At 43.2% G+C, this 18,636-nt stretch overlaps 2 protein-coding genes across 3 annotated transcripts in view; both read left to right on the top strand.

The window, feature by feature from the left end:
- Nucleotides 1–4,370, top strand: part of tut7 (terminal uridylyl transferase 7) — a 58,481-nt gene extending 54,111 nt beyond the window's left edge. Inside the window, exons 27-29 of one of the 2 annotated variants that reach the window (XM_031829549.1) lie at nt 3,276–3,514; nt 4,086–4,154; nt 4,305–4,370. In XM_031829549.1, coding sequence (XP_031685409.1) covers nt 3,276–3,514; nt 4,086–4,138 — 292 coding nt within the window. In that variant the 3' untranslated portion in view covers nt 4,139–4,154; nt 4,305–4,370. Of the gene's footprint in view, nt 1–3,275; nt 3,515–3,585; nt 4,026–4,085; nt 4,155–4,304 lie in introns of those variants that run through there. The other variant, XM_031829548.1, reaches the window with a different exon arrangement.
- A 4,271-nt stretch (nt 4,371–8,641) lies between these two features.
- LOC109881994 (iron-sulfur cluster assembly 1 homolog, mitochondrial) lies at nt 8,642–18,411 on the top strand. Its single transcript, XM_020474094.2, has 4 exons — nt 8,642–8,753; nt 11,568–11,621; nt 12,159–12,264; nt 16,029–18,411. Exons 1-4 carry the CDS (start codon nt 8,655–8,657, stop codon nt 16,175–16,177), a joined length of 408 nt encoding a protein of 135 aa, XP_020329683.2. The 5' UTR covers nt 8,642–8,654; the 3' UTR covers nt 16,178–18,411.
- The last annotated feature ends 225 nt before the right edge of the window (nt 18,412–18,636 follow it).

Below are 18,636 nucleotides of genomic sequence, written 5' to 3'. Positions count from 1 at the left end.
CAAAAGTAACAGTCAGTATCTGGTGTGGCCACCAGCTGCATTAAGTACTGCAGTGCATCTCCTCCTCATGGACTGCACCAGATTTCCCAGTTCTTACTGTGAGATGTTACCCCACTCTTCCACCAAGTTCCCGGATATTTCTGGGGGGAATGGCCCTAGACCTCACCCTCCGATCCAACAGGTCCCAGACCTGCTCAATGGGATTGAGATCTGGGCTCTTCGATGGCCATGGCATAACAGTGACATTCCTGTCTTGCAGGAAATCACGCACAGAACGAGCTTTATGGCTGGTGGCGTTGTCCTGCTGGAGGGTCATGTCAGGATGAGCCTGCAGGAAGGGTACCACATGAGGGAGGAGGGTGTCTTCCCTGTAACGCACAGCGTTGAGATTGCCTGCAATGACAACAAGCTCAGTCCGATGATGCTGTGACACACCGCCCCAGACCATGACGGACCCTCCACCTCCAAATCAACCCTGCTCCAGAGTACAGGCCTCAGTGTACCGCTCATTCCTTCAACGATAAACGCGAATCTGACCATCGCCCCTGGTGAGACAAAACCGCAACTCGTCAGTGAAGAGCACCTTTTGCCAGTTTGTCTTTCAAAGGAACCAGGAACGCACAATCCCTCCATCAGTGCTCTGATTGTCCGCAATAGGCTGAGAGAGGCTGGACTGGGGGCTTGTAGGCCTGTTGTAAGGCAGGTCCTCACCAGACATCACCGGCAACGTCGCCGCCTATGGGCCGCCTATGGGCACAAACCCTAACCCTGTCTGGTTCAGCAACAGTGGGTTTGTGCCCATAGGCGGCAACGTCGCCGCCTATGGGCACAAACCCTAACCCTGTCTGGTTCAGCAACAGTGGGTTTGTGCCCATAGGCATGCCAGTGATGTCTGGTGAGGACCTGCCTTACAACAGACCTACAAGCCCCCAGTCCAGCCTATTGCGGACAATCAGAGCACTGATGGAGGGATTGTGCGTTCCTGGTTCCTTTGAAAGACAGGGTTCTGAAAAGGAGACGTTTCTTTTTTTTTGCTGAGTTTATAAAGTCACATCTGAAACTGTCAAGTTTGTCAAATGTACAAACCAGAAGGCCGGAAGACTGTCGGCAAGTTACAGCAAACCACGATTACACAACCTTGGGAAATGTTAGGAGTGGATTTGATGTGTTCATTTCCTTGAAGCTCGAATCGGAATGTGTACATGCTTGTTTTTGTCGATTGACTATTCCAAGCGGGTGGAGCTCTTTGTCCTTGCTGTGGCCTGTCAAAGCACAGTCTCTAACAACCTCACGAAAGAGATCCTGACTCGCTGGATAGTGCCTGATCTTGTCTGATCTAGGTTCCAAATTCGTCTCTGATCTCTGAGGAGACCTGGCGAAGAGAGAACCTGAGACAGGCCGTGGTCAACGTCTATCACCCACAGACCAACCTAATTGAGAATGTGAATCAAACCTTGAAGACAATGGTTGTTACCTATGTAGGGACCCAGCTACAATAATGGGACAAGCAACTTTTGCGGGTTTGAATTCTGCTGTGCCAAGAGTCCACTGGAGTCAGTCCTGCAGAAGCGAACTGGAGTCGTCCCCTCAGAGAACCCTTAGACATGGTGCTACAGACCCAACTGTTTAGTCCAGACTCAAACTACCTGGTCATAGCAATCATTCAATCTCCACGACTTGAGAGCTCTTGTCTCAAAGAATCTGATCAAGGCTCGTCTCAAGCAGAAGAGGAACTATGATAAGAAGTCGTTTCTCGTCAGTGATCGGGTATGGCTACACTCCAGCCGTATTCAAAAGTTGAACAATTATTCTGGGCCAAGCTGGGTCCTAAATGGCAAGGACCATATAAGATTTTGGATGAGATGGGGCCCTCGTGAAATACCGAGCGGCGGAAGACACAGGTGAAGACATACGCGTTGTCCTTAAAGTGTGTTACCCCCTCGGCTGAGGAATTGGGAGGAGATGAGCACTGGTCATGGTTATCTTCTGGAGAGGGAAGTGAGGAGACCAAGATCTGCCTTTTTATGGCAATGGTTGGCTTTTTCCAGGGGAGAGGGGTGTGTGACGGCCTCAAATTTGTCCTGACGGCCTCGGTGCGTCTCCTCCCTGCACTGTGTGTCACCTTTAATTCATCAACTGCATAAAAATGGTGACGGTGGCGCGCGAGAGGAGGTTTTCAAACCCTCAGCTCTGAAGCTTGTTCATACCTTTTTTTGTTTTGTTTTTAAAAGTGAGCTGTAGCCACAAGAAAGCGATAACGCCGCCAACATTCCTAAACAGATTACAATGATAAATCAACAGATTACAATAATAAATCAACAGATTACAATAATAAATCAACAGATTACAATAATAAATCAACAGATTACAATGATAAATCAACAGATTACAATAATAAATCAACAGATTACAATAATAAATCAACAGATTACAATGATAAATAAATAAATAGATTACAATAATAAATCAACAGATTACAATAATAAATCAACAGATTACAATGATAAATAAATAAATAGATTACAATAATAAATAAATAAATAGATTACAATAATAAATCAACAGATTACAATAATAAATCAACAGATTACAATAATAAATAAATAAATAAATTACAATAATAAATAAATCAATAGATTACAATAATAAATAAATAAATAGATTACAATATTAAATACACCGATTACAATAATAGGCAAATCTCCGTTCTCTGCTGGAGTTCTGTTGTTGGATCAGATTGACTCACACCTTTTAAAAAAAAAATGTATCTGCACTGTAGGAGTTGTTGGAGAATAATATATTGTGAATCCTAATCATTTGTATTGATGGAACAAACGTTTATGTTTTGTGTGTGACTGGTTTTGCACACCGCTTATTGATGAACATTGCGTGCGCCTGAAGAGGTTCACTTGAATAATTTTCTGGGCCGGGACTTTTTTTTTTTTATGCCTGAGGTACAGGACTTTCCCTGAGAAACGTAAGTTATTATTATTTTGTGACTGATATTGTTTGTTTGTTTTTATATATTTTGTGATAATACAAAGAGACCACCATTGTTTTGGAGTATTTATTTCAATGTAAAGGGTTTTTGTTAAGTTTCTATTCCACGACTGACTTTTTCCACGAGTCCTTTGTATTGGTCTAGACATAACTGACAGAAAAGGAGAAATTAAACATTTCACTGGTAGACATGACCTTCCTGTCAACCCCTAAATAACTCAGGAGTTAAGTCAAAACCGTTAGCGTGTGTGCGTTAATCTCCTCCTCCTCTCCAGGTCGAGGCAGCGTCGTGAACAGGAGGACCGAGCGGAGGGAAGGAGGGACTGGGCGGAGGGGGGCAGGGAACATCGTCAGGGTGAATACTGGAGAAGACAGGAAGAGAAACGGTGCTGCTTCCTGTGTGGAAGCCACGCCCACATCAAGAAAGACTGCCCCCAGTACAGAGGACCAGCTGGGGCCTTCTCTTCATCTCCCTCTACGAGCCACATGAGGAATTTGAGAGAGAGAAAAACAGGTATGATAAATACTCGCACAAACATTGACATGCACTCACAACCCTGTTCTAATCCTAGTGTGTTTGTCCAGGACTCACCTCAACCTGGTCTAATCCTAGTGTGTTTGTCCAGGACACCTCAACCTGGTCTAATCCTAGTGTGTGTGTCCAGGACTCACCTCAACCTGGTCTAATCCTAGTGTGTGTGTTTGTCCAGGACTCACCTCAACCTGGTCTAATCCTAGTGTGTTTGTGTGTCCAGGACTCGCCTCAACCTGGTCTAATCCTAGTGTGTGCGTTTGTCCAAGACTCGCCTCAACCTGGTCTAATCATAGTGTGTTTGTGTGTCCAGGACTCACCTCAACCTGGTCTAATCCTAGTGTGTTTGTGTGTCCAGGACTCACCTCAACCTGGTCTAATCCTAGTGTGTGTGTTTGTGTGTCCAGGACTCACCTCAACCTGGTCTAATCCTAGTGTGTGTGTTTGTGTGTCCAGGACTCACCTCAACCTGGTCTAATCCTAGTGTGTGTGTTTGTGTGTCCAGGCTCACCTCAACCTGGTCTAATCCTAGTGTGTGTGTTTGTTTTTTCAGGACTCACCTCAACAGGAGGAAAAAAAGAAAAAGAAGCGACACCAAAAATATGATTGAGTTCACAAGCAGGTCATTGTCCAATTATTTTACTGTAATTTCACACAAACTTTTCAAACTAAATGTCAATGTTTCAGTAGCTTTTACATTACAGCATTGCATTACCTTCCTTAAGCTTCAGTGCATCTCATCCCTGCTATATTGAATCCACATGTGTTCCAGGCAGTCTAGCCAGCAGACACATGGGTCTGTCTGGTCCCAGAAGGAGCCCAGTGGACTGAGGAGATGGGGAGAGAGAGAGAGGCAGCTCTAGCCCCAAACCTCCGGGTTCTACTCTACTCCCTCTGAGGTCTGACCTCCAGTCCACCAGCCTGAACCTAGAACATCCGGAACTCAGAACCCTACCCGTTGGAACCCTGACATGGAACCCCAGTGGATGGTGGCAGAGCCTGAGTGCCTGTCTCCCAAAAGGCACCCTAATCCCTATATAGTGCACTACTTATGACCAGGGCTTTACGTTTGACCAGAGCCCTGGTCATAAGTAGTGCACTATATAGGGAATAGGGTGCCATTTTGGGACATAGAGAGGGTATTTTATGTTTTAACTACCCCTCCTGCCTCAGAGGAACTTTTTAAAGTGTTGTATTGTGTTTTAACTGAAAAGCCATTTTGCATGCGCCTCCTCCTTTGATTTTGATTTTTTAATGTTATTTTAAAAGTGATTATTTGTTAGATTTGTCTCGTGCAATGATGTCCTCCCCAAAACACCCCTCTCTTCCGCTTTGTCTCGTCAAATCCAGTTTGAGCCAGGCTGTGTGACTGTGTGTGTTTGTCTGCTCATCTCTGTGCGTGCGTGAAAAGGGTTGAATCTGTATTCAGAGGTGGATGAACGGCCCTGAAACAGATGGGATCTTTAGATAATAATGGACAGTTTGTATTAAATTGTCTCCTTCATGCCAGAGTCTCCAAACATGGTAGCTAAAGATGAATTCCATATTGCTTCTGCCTGCTCAGCCTAAACACACCATAGGTGCAGAATATATGGTCCTGTATTGGGTTACTAGTAGCCAACCCCAATGTGTGTCGATCTGAGAGGCCTGGATATATATATATATATATATATATATATATATATATATATATATATATATATAAGCAATATGGTAAAACATTAAATGACAACCTTGTCTATAGCTGGTGACACCATATTGTTTATATACTGAACCACTTGTCTTTTATGATCAGGGGTTTGGGTTGAGGGTTGATTTTGGGTTCGGGGTGCAGGGAGTGGTAAAGGGGGGGGGGAAACCAGGAAACACGTTTTTTGTTTTTATGTAGCCTTTTTGTGGCCACAGTGCCTCTGATTGGTGGGCCTGGTAGCTGTGACGTCAGATTCTGTCCACTCTGGTCTGGGATGCTAGTGTTCTGAGACCTGCTTTATAAATAAACTTTCTTTACAAAAAAAAAGGAAACGTGCCATTCATTTAATGTCCTGAAGATGTCAACGTATATTTTTCAGATATGTATTTTTCTACCTGTTGAAGTTTTAGAAGATAACATTACGCAATGATCAACGGTTAAAGGAAAATTTCCACCCCCCAAAAAAAACCATTTAGGTATTTTCTTCATTCGGTCCATTGTTGACATAGTCCCAACGTGTTTTCAAGATATGTAACTTTCAAAATACAGAAATCATCCCTGTATGATGCATTTTTCTTACCATTTGGCTACATCATAAGATGCCAAACGAATTATACAGGGATGATTTTTGTATTTTGAAAGTTACAAATCTTAAACTTGATTAGCTGACAAGCGAAACATTTTTTATTTTTTTTCACTCATCCAAATATATGAAGAGTTTAAAAAAAAAACGTATCCAATGCCTGCTATGTTTTTGGATCGCTGCTTGCCCAGATCCCTGTACTCCCACCGGTGTTGCCATGTTCGCGGTTTTCATGCTATATTGGGCTACTTTGAAAACGACGTCGCGGGTTAAAATGTATTGGTCGCGTTGTTGGCTATTTCTAAGTTGCACCGTGGCCGCCATGACATTTCTCTTTAAAATATATATGATTTCACTGTGACCTGTTGCTGAGTGGTGGGGAGGGGGGGGGGGGTGTTGAGGGCGCTAATGGAGACAAAACAATAACTATTTGGGGCGCACTACATAAATCCACTCGTTGGTGGTTTAAACTACATTCTAGTGTTGACTGCTTAAAGAAAACGGTATCAAGCGAAGTGTGTTCAGTTCCTGGTTCTCGGGGGGATGCCGAGGGAAATTTGAAATGTAAGTTGTGGAACTTCTTCAGGGGGGAAAATTCCTCAATGAAACTGAAACTGACATGAGGCTAAATGTGTTGAATGATACATTTGCCTCAGTTGACCAAGCAGCTTATTAATATATATGCCATTTTCGGCTACCATTTGATACAATAAATGTGTTGAAATGACGATATCACTGGAGTCATTGCAAATCCATTTGTGCCACTTGTGTAGCTTACCTGGAGCTGTCAAACAGATTGAATAGCCTGTAACTCCAGTTTGTTGTAGTCTTGTGTTATTATCAATAGATAGCCTGTAACTCCAGTTTGTTGTAGTCTTGTGTTATTATCAATAGATAGCCTGTAACTCCAGTTTGTTGTAGTCTTGTGTTATTATCAATAGATAGCCTGTAACTCCAGTTTGTTGTAGTCTTGTGTTATTATCAATAGATAGCCTGTAACTCCAGTTTGTTGTAGTCTTGTGTTATTATCAATAGATAGCCTGTAACTCCAGTTTGTTGTAGTCTTGTGTTATTATCAATAGATAGCCTGTAACTCCAGTTTGTTGTAGTCTTGTGTTATTATCAATAGATGGCCTGTAACTCCAGTTTGTTGTAGTCTTGTGTTATTATCAATAGATAGCCTGTAACTCCAGTTTGTTGTAGTCTTGTGTTATTATGAACGCATTAGATTGATTTAACAGTCAGATTAGGCTACAGGTAAAAATAAACACTGGCTGTTGTTGACAAAAATATTCGGTCCATACACATTTTAACATTTAATTCAGTGATTGAAATTACGACCCCATCCTCAGTAGCCTATTCCAGCAGGCTATTGGGGGAAACAAGCACTTCTAATTTGCGAAATCGCCTCCCTATTCATGTCAGTTAATTTGTACTAAGCAAACTGCTAAATCGTTCAGTTTCCATTTGGCCTACATCTCGTCTAGGCTACCCAACATGAGATGTGGGGCTATAGGCTACCTGCCTTTATCTAAGCAAACCATGGCAAAGTGGAATTACAATAATAAACCCTGATTTTAGTCCGTAGCCTATACCTATTGAAAAGTTAAATCAATCTCGCAAATGTGCCATTTTATAAGGGTTTGTCGTCTTAACATCTGGCACGTAACAGCACAATGGCCAGAAATTAGCCTAACACTTTTTCATGTTCATCAACATTTTTCTTGCTCTGATTTTGAGATCCTCTGTCCAACTTTAATCACTGAAACTCTCCTGTCATATGCACATGCGCAAAGGGGATTTATTTACAATTAGAAACGTGGTTCGAGCCCTGAATGCTGATTGGCTGAAAGGTATGACAACGTTACTTTTTACTGTACTAATTACATTGGTAACCAGTTTATAATAACAATAACAATCCGTTGTTTTCAAGGTATTCTTGGACTCAGTATCAAGTTCTTATTATATAACTCAGTGATCTAGCCTGCCTAATGAACTTAATTGTTGCGTTGATCACATTTTTGAAGGTGTCATACAGTGTCGTAACCTCACTGGATTTCTATTGGCTTAAGCCTGTCATTCAATAAATCAACCTATTGTGGATCCGTTTGCTAAACCGCTGGGTTGGCTGTTTCCCGCTCATGCGCACACCGGTGTTTTCATGTTCGTTTACATAAATATGTTCTGTAGCTAAAAGGGTTTAAATAAAGATTTTTTATAAGTAAACCAAGATAAACTGTGGTCTATCATTCGAGTCATAGTGGGCAGAGCCAAGCACTGCTAGTGGCGCATTCTTGTCAATCTACATATTTCCTTTAGAGAACGCCTACTCTGTGAAGTGCGCAGTAACTCAATTTACCTTTCCACTCCTAGACAGCGCGATTTTGTACAACCTTTGCAAAAGGCAAAGTCTGCAAAAATGTGTCCACTCTTTTAATAACAGAATCTAGTTTTTTTGGAATAGATCTGTATTGAATTTAAATGTTTAATTGACGAGAAAATATCGGACCAAAATCCATCTCGTTTCATCTTCTCCCACTGTGTGCCAGTGGGCTTCCAATTCATTTCAAGGGGCTTTATTGTCATGGGAAACGTGTTAACATTGTCAAAGCAAGTGAAGTAGATAATATACAAAAGTGAAATAAACAATAAAAATTAACAGTAAACATACCGACGTTTCAAAAGAATAAAGACAATAAAAATGTCATATTATGTAAAAAAAAAAAAAGTGTAACGATGTACAAATCTCTCACTACCATATTTGGTAGTGGGTGGAAACGCCCACCGGATACTTCACATTTATACAACCAGTGAACTATCTGAGTCATTGTTCCATCTGTGGTTCGGACATGTCATTACCGAACATGTCTGCCTCCATGGTGGCTAGGGCGACCGTCCGAGCAGTCAGTAAAAGAAAGATATTAGCCACTAGAGCGGCTTTAACGCTGGTAAGTGTGTAAAAAAATATTATATTTTCCTCTCCAAACACTTTAAGTATCGGTGAATATTACTAAAACCGTTTACTCCGAAGTTACAGAAAGCGAGCTGGCTGTCATGTAATATAGCTATGTCGTCGTTTTTGGTGGCACTCATCATGTGTCAATTAAATTCTCATAATCCGAGTTAGCCGATTAAACTCAACGATTTACAATGGAGTTGATGACCGACTGGTGTGAACGGACTGGAGCTCCGACGTCACAAAATTACTGTTTATATATATATATATGCATACAAACTACTGATTTCAGCACCCAAAGTTTTGCCCGCTATTGTTTTGGTGCTGAAAAGTCGTTTTTAATAGTTTCGGAGCTCCAATCCGCCCACACTATCTGCTGTTTAATCCGGTAAATCCTTGCCTTCATTTCGGATTGAGGCTTTTCAAAAATGAGTGAGTGTGGTGGTGATTTGAGAACTGTGTTTTAACTAGGTAACATAGCTAATATCTCTAGCTAGCGAGCAAGTGATTAGGAATACACTAGTTTTTATCTATAGCTACAGTAGCTACCTAAAGGACGTTTGTCACTCATGTCCAATGACACAGAAAGCTACTTCCGGGCCCGATGAGAAGGCAGCAGCACAGTTTCTTACATGAAATGTTAACCAGCTTGTTCACATCAACTGTCTGCAGGCACGGGGTTTTGGAGATAAAGGCCTCTGTGGCGTTGTGATAAAGTAGCTCAGCTCACTGTAGTTACTGTTGGACAGCCCAGTCCCTCTGTCGAGGTGAACCAAACTGCTGTTGTGACAGATGACAACAACATGGTTATGGGACAAAACGTCAAGAAACATTAACAATTTAGAATGGACTTGTGATTATGAGGTCATAGGGATGCAAACCTTTATTACCTATTTGGTGACCAAGTAATTTAAATGTCACGATTATCTGAGTTTTGTTGCGACAGATGTAGCCAATTGAATACCCTATCATTATAGAATATGCATTTAAATGCATATTCAAATTGCAATGTCTGCCTATGCTACACATTGTCTCCAATAACATTTTCTATTCGTAATACCATCAAACACCAAGTTAGTCACAGGCTACCTAATTTCCAAAATAGGCCACCACTCATAATGCCTACTAGTTCTTTACATTTTACTGGTAAAACGTCCCAACTGAATCTCCATGTCAATCATCTGATCTCAATCCATTTCATGGGAATATGTGTTTAGGTCTTCTTAAATAACTTCCATTTCCTCTCTGGTTTTAAACTAGCATCCTTTTCTTGTATTTTGTTTCAATCAACGTGTATGTTCTGCCTAGTGGTGTCCGCTCTGAGTTCTGGGAGCTTGAGAAAGAAAATGTGACTATTCTGCTCCAGCTAACCATCCTAAAATGTCATTAGAAATTAGGTGTGTTTTGGTGTTAATGTTATAGACCTACTATACTATTATAGTGAACAAAAATATAAATGCATCTTGTCAAGTTTCGGTTTCATGGAGATGAAATATAAGATGTTATATAAATATAAAATGTTCCATAACAACAAAAAGCTTATTTCTCTCAAATGTTGTGGACAAATTTGTTTACATCCCTGTTAGTGAGCATTTCTCCTTCGCCAAGATAATCCATCCCCCTCACAGGTGTTGCATATCAAGAAGCTGATTGAACGGCATGATCATTACACAGGTGCACCTTGTGCTGGGGACTTTTTTTCACAACACAATGCCACATATGTCTCAAGTTTCGAGGTAGGTGTGCAATTGGCCTTGCCAGAATTGTTGCCAGAAAATGTTCAATTCTCTTCCATAAGCCACCTCCAATGTCGTTTTTGAGAATTTGGCAGTACGTCCAACTGGCCTCACTACAGTAGACCACGTGTAACCACGCCAACCCAGGACCTCCACATCTGGCTTCTTCACCTGCGGGATCATCAGAGACCAGCCACCTAGACAGCTGATGAAACAACCAAATCATTTCTACAAAAACTTTGTAGAACCTGTCTCAGGGAAGCTCATCGTCCTCAGCGGGGTCTTGACCTGACTGCAGTTCGGTGTCGTAACCGGCTTTAAGTGGTCAAATGTTCACCTTCGATGGCCGCTGGCAGGCTGGAGAAGTGTGCTCTTCACAGATGAATCCCGGTTTCAACTGGACTGGGATGATGGCAGATGATGTGTATGGCAGATGATGTGTATGGCATCATGTGGGCGAGTGGTTTGCTGATGTCAACATAGTGAACAGAGTGCCCCATGGTGGGGTTATGGTATGGGAAGGCATAAGCTACGGACAACCAACACGATTGCATTTCATCGAAGGCAATTTGAATGCACGGAGATACCGTGTCGAGGTCCTGAGGCCCATTGACGTGCCATTCAGCCACCGCCATCAACTCATGTTTCGGAATGATTAACGCAAGGCCCTCTGTGTGAAGGGGACGTGTCGCGCTGCATGAGGCAAATGGTGGTCACACCAGATACTGACTGGCTTTCTGATCCACTCCCCTACCTTTTTTATGGTCTCTGTGACCATCAGATGCATATCTGTATTCCCAGTCATGTGAAAACCATAGATTTAGGGCCCAATGTATTTATTTAAATTGACTAATTTCCTTATGAACTGTAAGTCAGTAAAATCAATTAAATTGTTACATTTGTGTTTGTGACAGTGTTGTGGCTATACTACAATGGGATGCAAGGAGTTGAAGTCTCAGATTAGTCATATTTATATCTGGTATCAGAGATTCCTAGAGTTGCCGTAGGAAGATTGTGCGTATGATACTGTAATGGACTGTGTCGGCAACCCCTCTGGTCTCTCTCTCCAGACTCCATCTGCTGTGAATAGGATCAGGAACTTACTCGAGGATAAACCAGAATACGTGAGTATCCCTCCAACTCTCCTGGAGACCTCCTTTTTAGAGCTTCTGTTCCGGGCCTAGCGCTGTGTCCAGATTGGTCTGAAGGTGGTGTTATGGGTAGTGGTCTGAAGGTGGGTGTTATGGGTAGTGGTCTGAAGGTGGGTGTTATGGGTAGTGGTCTGAAGGTGGGTGTTATGGGTAGTGGTCTGAAGGTGGGTGTTATGGGTAGTGGTCTGAAGGTGGGTGTTATGGGTAGTGGTCTGAAGGTGGGTGTTATGGGTAGTGGTCTGAAGGTGGGTGTTATGGGTAGTGGTCTGAAGGTGGGTGTTATGGGTAGTGGTCTGAAGGTGGGTGTTATGGGTAGTGGTCTGAAGGTGGGTGTGATGGGTAGTGGTCTGAAGGTGGGTGTGATGGGTAGTGGTCTGAAGGTGGGTGTGATGGGTAGTGGTCTGAAGGTGGGTGTGATGGGTAGTGGTCTGAAGGTGGGTGTGATGGGTAGTGGTCTGAAGGTGGGTGTGAGGGGTTATGGGTAGTGGTATAATGGTGTTTGTGTTCCAGATTGGTCTGAAGGTGGGTGTGAGGACTCGGGGCTGTAACGGTATGACCTACACTCTGGACTTCACCAAGCAGAAAGATCAGGCTGACGAGGAGGTGCTGCAGGACGGTGAGCAAACACCATTATCCTAAATGACATTATCCCAACGTTATCTTAATATTTAGAGTTGCATCCTCGTTGGACCACTTTGGAAAACCATGAATGTTGTTGAGTTATCCTCATCTTGTCAGATGTTTTTATTTAATCTACAATCTAAATGAAATCCTCAACATTATGTTGAAATGTTCTCCTTAACATAAGTGATTTATTATTGCTGTAAAATACTGTTGTGGTTTTACTGTAATGTTACAATGTCTCCTAATGTTGCTGTAAAATATTTGTCCTTTTTAAAAAGCAGTGTATTGAGTTACAGACGAACTAGTCTTTGATTGTAAGGGATGGAAACAAAGCCATCTATATTATGTTTTTTATTACATTTTCACCATAAACACCCAGCTGTTAATGTTCCAATGTTGCCGTGGGCCTCTGCTCCCTCTGATCAATGTTGCCGTGGGCCTCTGCTCCCTCTGATCAATGTTGCCGTGGGCCTCTGCGCCCTCTGATCAATGTTGCCGTGGGCCTCTGCTCCCTCTGATCAATGTTGCCGTGGGCCTCTGCTCCCTCTGATCAATGTTGCCGTGGGCCTCTGCTCCCTCTGATCAATGTTGCCGTGGGCCTCTGCTCCCTCTGATCAATGTTGCCGTGGGCCTCTGCTCCCTCTGATCAATGTTGCCGTGGGCCTCTGCTCCCTCTGATCAATGTTGCCGTGGGCCTCTGCTCCCTCTGATCAATGTTGCCGTGGGCCTCTGCTCCCTCTGATCAATGTTGCCGTGGGCCTCTGCTCCCTCTGATCAATGTTGCCGTGGGCCTCTGCTCCCTCTGATCAATGTTGCCGTGGGCCTCTGCTCCCTCTGATCAATGTTGCCGTGGGCCTCTGCTCCCTCTGATCAATGTTGCCGTGGGCCTCTGCTCCCTCTGATCAATGTTGCCGTGGGCCTCTGCTCCCTCTGATCAATGTTGCCGTGGGCCTCTGCTCCCTCTGATCAATGTTGCCGTGGGCCTCTGCTCCCTCTGATCAATGTTGCCGTGGGCCTCTGCTCCCTCTGATCAATGTTGCCGCGGGCCTCTGCTCCCTCTGATCAATGTTGCCGCGGGCCTCTGCTCCCTCTGATCAATGTTGCCGCGGGCCTCTGCTCCCTCTGATCAATGTTGCCGCGGGCCTCTGCTCCCTCTGATCAATGTTGCCGCGGGCCTCTGCTCCCTCTGATCAATGTTGCCGCGGGCCTCTGCTCCCTCTGATCAATATTGCCGCGGGCCTCTGCTCCCTCTGATCAATATTGCCGCGGGCCTCTGCTCCCTCCTTCTTTGACGTTAAGGTGCTACATAGGATAGGACACATAGGATTGTTGCGTTGTAATTTCAGAATCTTTAATATATCTGCAGTAATTGTGGAATAATAGTGTTACTCAGTGTTGTCATTGTCTGGAATAGTAACCTATTGATTTCTCCCACCGGAGTGGAATCTGTCAAAATGGGAATGCTGTTCTGGCTTTGGAAATCATTCGTAGAATTTTTGCAACCAGGAAATGATTAATTGTTTGTTCAATTTTAGTTTATGAGAGAGAACCAGCCCTGAGTCGTGTAGGGAATCATTTCACCGTCTCTAAATAGTTTGAAGCTGTTTTGTTTTGTTGTCTACCAGCTTCTAACATCTGTTAAAATAAAATATAAATGCTATTGAAAATATTCCACAGCGATTTAGATGGTACAATGCTTAAAATGTGAAGAAATGAGTTCAGCAACATTTGAAGGTAACCATTCTGATCTGTTGCTTCAGACTCATTTGCTTTTTAACATTTTGTTACACACACAAACAGGGGTTGTGCAGGTAGGTAGTCTGCAGGTACAGGGTATTCAGAAAGTATTCAGACCCCTTGACATTTTCCACATTTTGTTACAGCCTTATTCTAAAATGGATTAAATATTTTTTTATCTCATCAATCTAAACACAACACCCCATAATGAAAAACCGAAAACAAGTTTCTAGAAATGTTCAAATGTATTAAATAAAATACAGATACCTTGTTTGCATTCAGACTCTTTGCTATGAGACTGGAGATTGAGCTCAGGTGCATCCTGTTTCCATTGATCATCCTTGAGATGTTTCTACAACTTGATTGGAGTCCACCTGTGGTAAATTCAATTGATTGGACATGATTTGGAAAGGCACACACCTGTCTATATAGAATCCCACAGTTGACAGTGCATGTCAGAGCAAAAACCAAGCCATGAGGTCAACGGAGTTGTCTGTAGAGCTCCAAGACAGGATTGTGTCGAGGCACAGATCTGGGGAAGGGTACCAAAACATTTCTGCAGCATTGAAGGTCCCCAAGTACACAGTGGCCTCCATCATTCTTAAATGGAAGAAGTTTGGAACCACCAAGACTCTTAGAGCTGGCTGCCCGGCCAAACTGAGCAATCGGGGGAGAAGGGCCTTGGTCAGGGAGGTGACCAAGAACCCGATGGTCACTCAGAGAGAGCTCTAGAGTTTCTCTGTGGAGATGGGAGAAACTTCCAGAAGGACAACCATCTCTGCATAACTCCACCAATCAGGCCTTTATGGTAGAGTGACCAGACGGAAGCCACTCCTCACCGGGGATGTTTTTCAGCAGAAGAGACTAGGAGAGACTAGTCATGATCGAGGGAAAGATGAACGGAGCAAAGTACAGAGAGATCTTTGATGAAAACTTGCTCCAGAGTGCTCAGGACCTCCGACTGGGAAGACGGTTCACCTTCCAACAGGACAACGACCCTAAGCACACAGCCAAGACAGCGCAGGAGTGGCTTCGGGACAAGTCTATGAATGTCCTTGAGTGGCCCAGCCAGAGCCTGATCAAACATCTCTGGAGAGACCTGAAAATAGCTGTGCAGCAAAGCTCCCCATCCAGCCTGACAGAGCTTGAGAGGATCTGCGGATAATGTTTTTTTGCTTTGTCAAATAGTGGGTAGATATGTTTTTTTGGGGGTGGGGGGGGGGGGGGTACAATTGAATCCATTTTAGAATAAGGCTGTAACGTAAAGAGGTGTAGAAAAAGTCCATGGTTCTGAGTACTTTCCGAATGTCCTGTTTTGCTTATAATGTGAATAAATCGTTCAGCTACGTTTTAAGCTAAATGTTCTGATCTGTTGTATCTGCTTTAAAATAATGTTTTACAAAATGTCTTAGCCTAAGGCCTGCTGGTTGTGTGAATTAGGGATCTATCATCTCACAACTGTCCCAGAGTCTGTTTGAGAATAGGCCGGTTCTTTCTCAACAAGCTGACCAATAGAATAGGTTCAAATAAATTCTACTGTTGAGGATAGTACATTTACATTGTCTAGTGATTTTTGCTGTTCGTTACTCGTCTTGTTGGCTGGAGAAAAGTGAATGTGGACACTTATTCTAACATGTTCAAAGTGCATCATCATCATCGGTTAAGAAGAAGAAGGATCTTGTTGCGTCCTTGACTTGAATGTTCTGTTTAATATAAATTACCATATTCGAAAGGTGATCTGTCATTCTGAGCACCGTTGGTGGACGCCCTAATCCGCTTACTCACCCAATGCATCATGGGTACATTTTAAAATGCTGCTGGGCATAATGTCCGGCAGACACATTTTCCTGACGGAAACCTTGGGACAGCAGAGTGTGTTGTGTTGCATTTAAAAAGGTCTTTGCGGAAACGCGTGTTGCATTTAAAAAGGTCTTTCAGGAAACGATTAGGAAATAATGCGTGACATTAAATGTAAAATTAACTTCAACAGCCCTAATAATTATTAGTCCTCTCCTGCAGGTGTGCGTGTATTTATAGAGAAGAAGGCCCAGCTCACTCTGCTGGGGACCGAGATGGACTTTGTGGAGTCCAAGCTGTCCAGTGAGTTTGTCTTCAACAACCCCAACATCAAGGGCACCTGCGGCTGTGGAGAGAGCTTCAACATGTGAGAGGGCTTCCTGCTGAGGCCTGGTCTCCTAACACAGCCAAACGTCATCCTCACACCCATACTCGCCACCCACAAACCCCCTCTCACTCACACACACCTCCCAACCCTCTCACACCTCCCAACCCTCTCACACACACACACACACCTTACCTGGAGGCCTGTGAGTGAAGTGAATAAAGGCCTGATAAACATAACGTGAGAGAAGGAGTGAGACGTGTGAGAGGAGTGAGACGTGAGAGAAGGAGTGAGACGTGAGAGAAGGAGTGAGACGTGGGAGAAGGAGTGAGACGTGAGACGCGAGAGAAGGAGTGAGACGTGAGAGAAGGAGTGAGACGCGAGAGACGGAGTGAGACGTGAAAGGAGGAGTGAGACAGACATGGATGTTTCTGTGCTGCTACAGAACAGGATGAGTTGTCTTCCTGTTGCTGTGGGTCTTGTGATGGTGTACTGTAGGGCTAATATAATCTAAACACTGGGCTGTGACATGCTGAGCCCCCTAAAACTACATCTACCATGAATCTAAACACTGGGCTGTGACATGCCGAGCCCCTTGAAACCTTGTTACATAGACATGCATGCGGTTCTGGTAGTAACCATAGACACAGTACCTGAGAGACTTGGATAGCTGCCAAAGTAAAGGAAACACCAATATATATAGTGTCTCAATAGGGCGTTGGGCCTCCACCAATCAGAACAGCTTCAGTCCATCTTGGCATGAATTCTACAAGTGTCTGGAACTCTATTGGAGGGATGAGACGCCATTCTTTCACGAGAAATTCCATCATTTGGTGTTCAATTGGGTTGAGATCTGGTGACTGAGACGGTGATCGTTTTCATGCTCATCAAACCATTCAGTGACCACTGCCATCCACAGGGCATGAAACTAATGGCCCACCCAAAATGTGTACACGTGACCCTAAGCATGATGGGATGTTAATTACTGAATTTAACTCAGGAACCACGCCTATGTGGAAGCACCTGCTTTCAATATACTTTGTTTCCCTAATTTACTCCAGTGTTCCCATTATTTTAGTAGTTACCTGTAGGTTGAATACAGTCACATAAAGACAAGGACTTGTTGGGCGTGTTTGATGGGTAATGCTAAAGTCAGCGACTGTAGACGAGTCGAGGAAGCAGCATGACATTGTTTCCTGAGAGAGAAATGGAGGTCTGTGACCGCCTCAATAGTGCTGCCCATGCTATCTCAATTTTAAAGTAGTCCATTTTATTAATTGGCTGGGGCCTCCCAAGTGGCGCAACGGTGCCAAGAGTGTGCAAAGCTGTCATCAAGGCAAAGGGTGGCTATTTTGAAGAATCTCAAATATTAAAATATATTCTGATTTGTTTAACACTTTGTTTTGGTTACTACGTGATTCTATGTGTTATTTCATAGTTTGGATGCCTACACTATTATTCTACAATGTAGAAAATAGTCATTAAAAAAAATTAAGAAAAACCCTTGAATGAGTAGGTGTTCTAAAACCCTTGAATGAGTAGGTGTTCTAAAACCCTTGAATGAGTAGGTGTTCTAAAACCCTGGAATGAGTAGGTGTTCTAAAACCCTGGAATGAGTAGGTGTTCTAAAACTTTTGACCGGTGGTGTGTATATATGTGTGTGTATATAGGCCTATAAAGAATGAACTGAGTATACAAAACATTAGGAACACCTTCCTAATATTGAGCTGCACTTACTTTTGCCCTCAGAACAGCATCAATTCATTGGGACGTGGACTCTACAAGGTGTCGAAAGCGTTCCACAGGGATGCTGGCCCATGTTGACTCCAATGATTCCCACAGTTGTGTGAAGTTGGCTGGATGTCCTTTGGGTGGTGGACCATCCTTGATACACACAGGAAACTGTTGAGTGTGAAAAACTCAGCAGCGTTACAGTTCTTGACACAAACCGGTGCGCCTGGCACCTACTACCATACCCTGTTCAAAGGCACTTCAATATTTTGTGTTGCCCATTCACCCTCTGAATGATTAAAAATCTTTCTTTAACCTGTCTCCTCCCCCTCATCTACACTGATTTAAGTGGATTTAGTGACATCAATAAGGGATCATAGCTTTCACCTGGATTCACCTGGTCAGTCTGTCATGGAAAGAGCAGGTGTCCTTAATGTTTTGTACACTCAGTGTATAGCTATATAGGCTGTGTGCTGTGAATACTACAGATATGTAACTAGTGTACAGTTGGTGACTCGTTGACGAGAATAAATATATTTTAAATCTGTGGTTACTCTCCTTGTCGTTTCTACTGTTTCTGTCTCAGTAAAACATGGTATGGATAATTAAGGGTTGTGTTGTGAAGTGAATGATCATTTCTGTTGTGATTTATTTTGAAGTTTTGGTTAGATTTCTATTGTGTAGTGAGTGATAGTGAGATGATTTCAGGGTTGTGTAGTGACTGACAGTTAGCTAGAATGTTTTTGTCCTCTGTAATTGTTATGAAACAATTAT

This window comes from Oncorhynchus kisutch, linkage group LG8, assembly GCF_002021735.2.
Source record: "Oncorhynchus kisutch isolate 150728-3 linkage group LG8, Okis_V2, whole genome shotgun sequence".
Lineage (NCBI taxonomy): Eukaryota > Metazoa > Chordata > Actinopteri > Salmoniformes > Salmonidae > Oncorhynchus > Oncorhynchus kisutch.
This window is presented reverse-complemented; position numbering and strand designations above follow the sequence as displayed.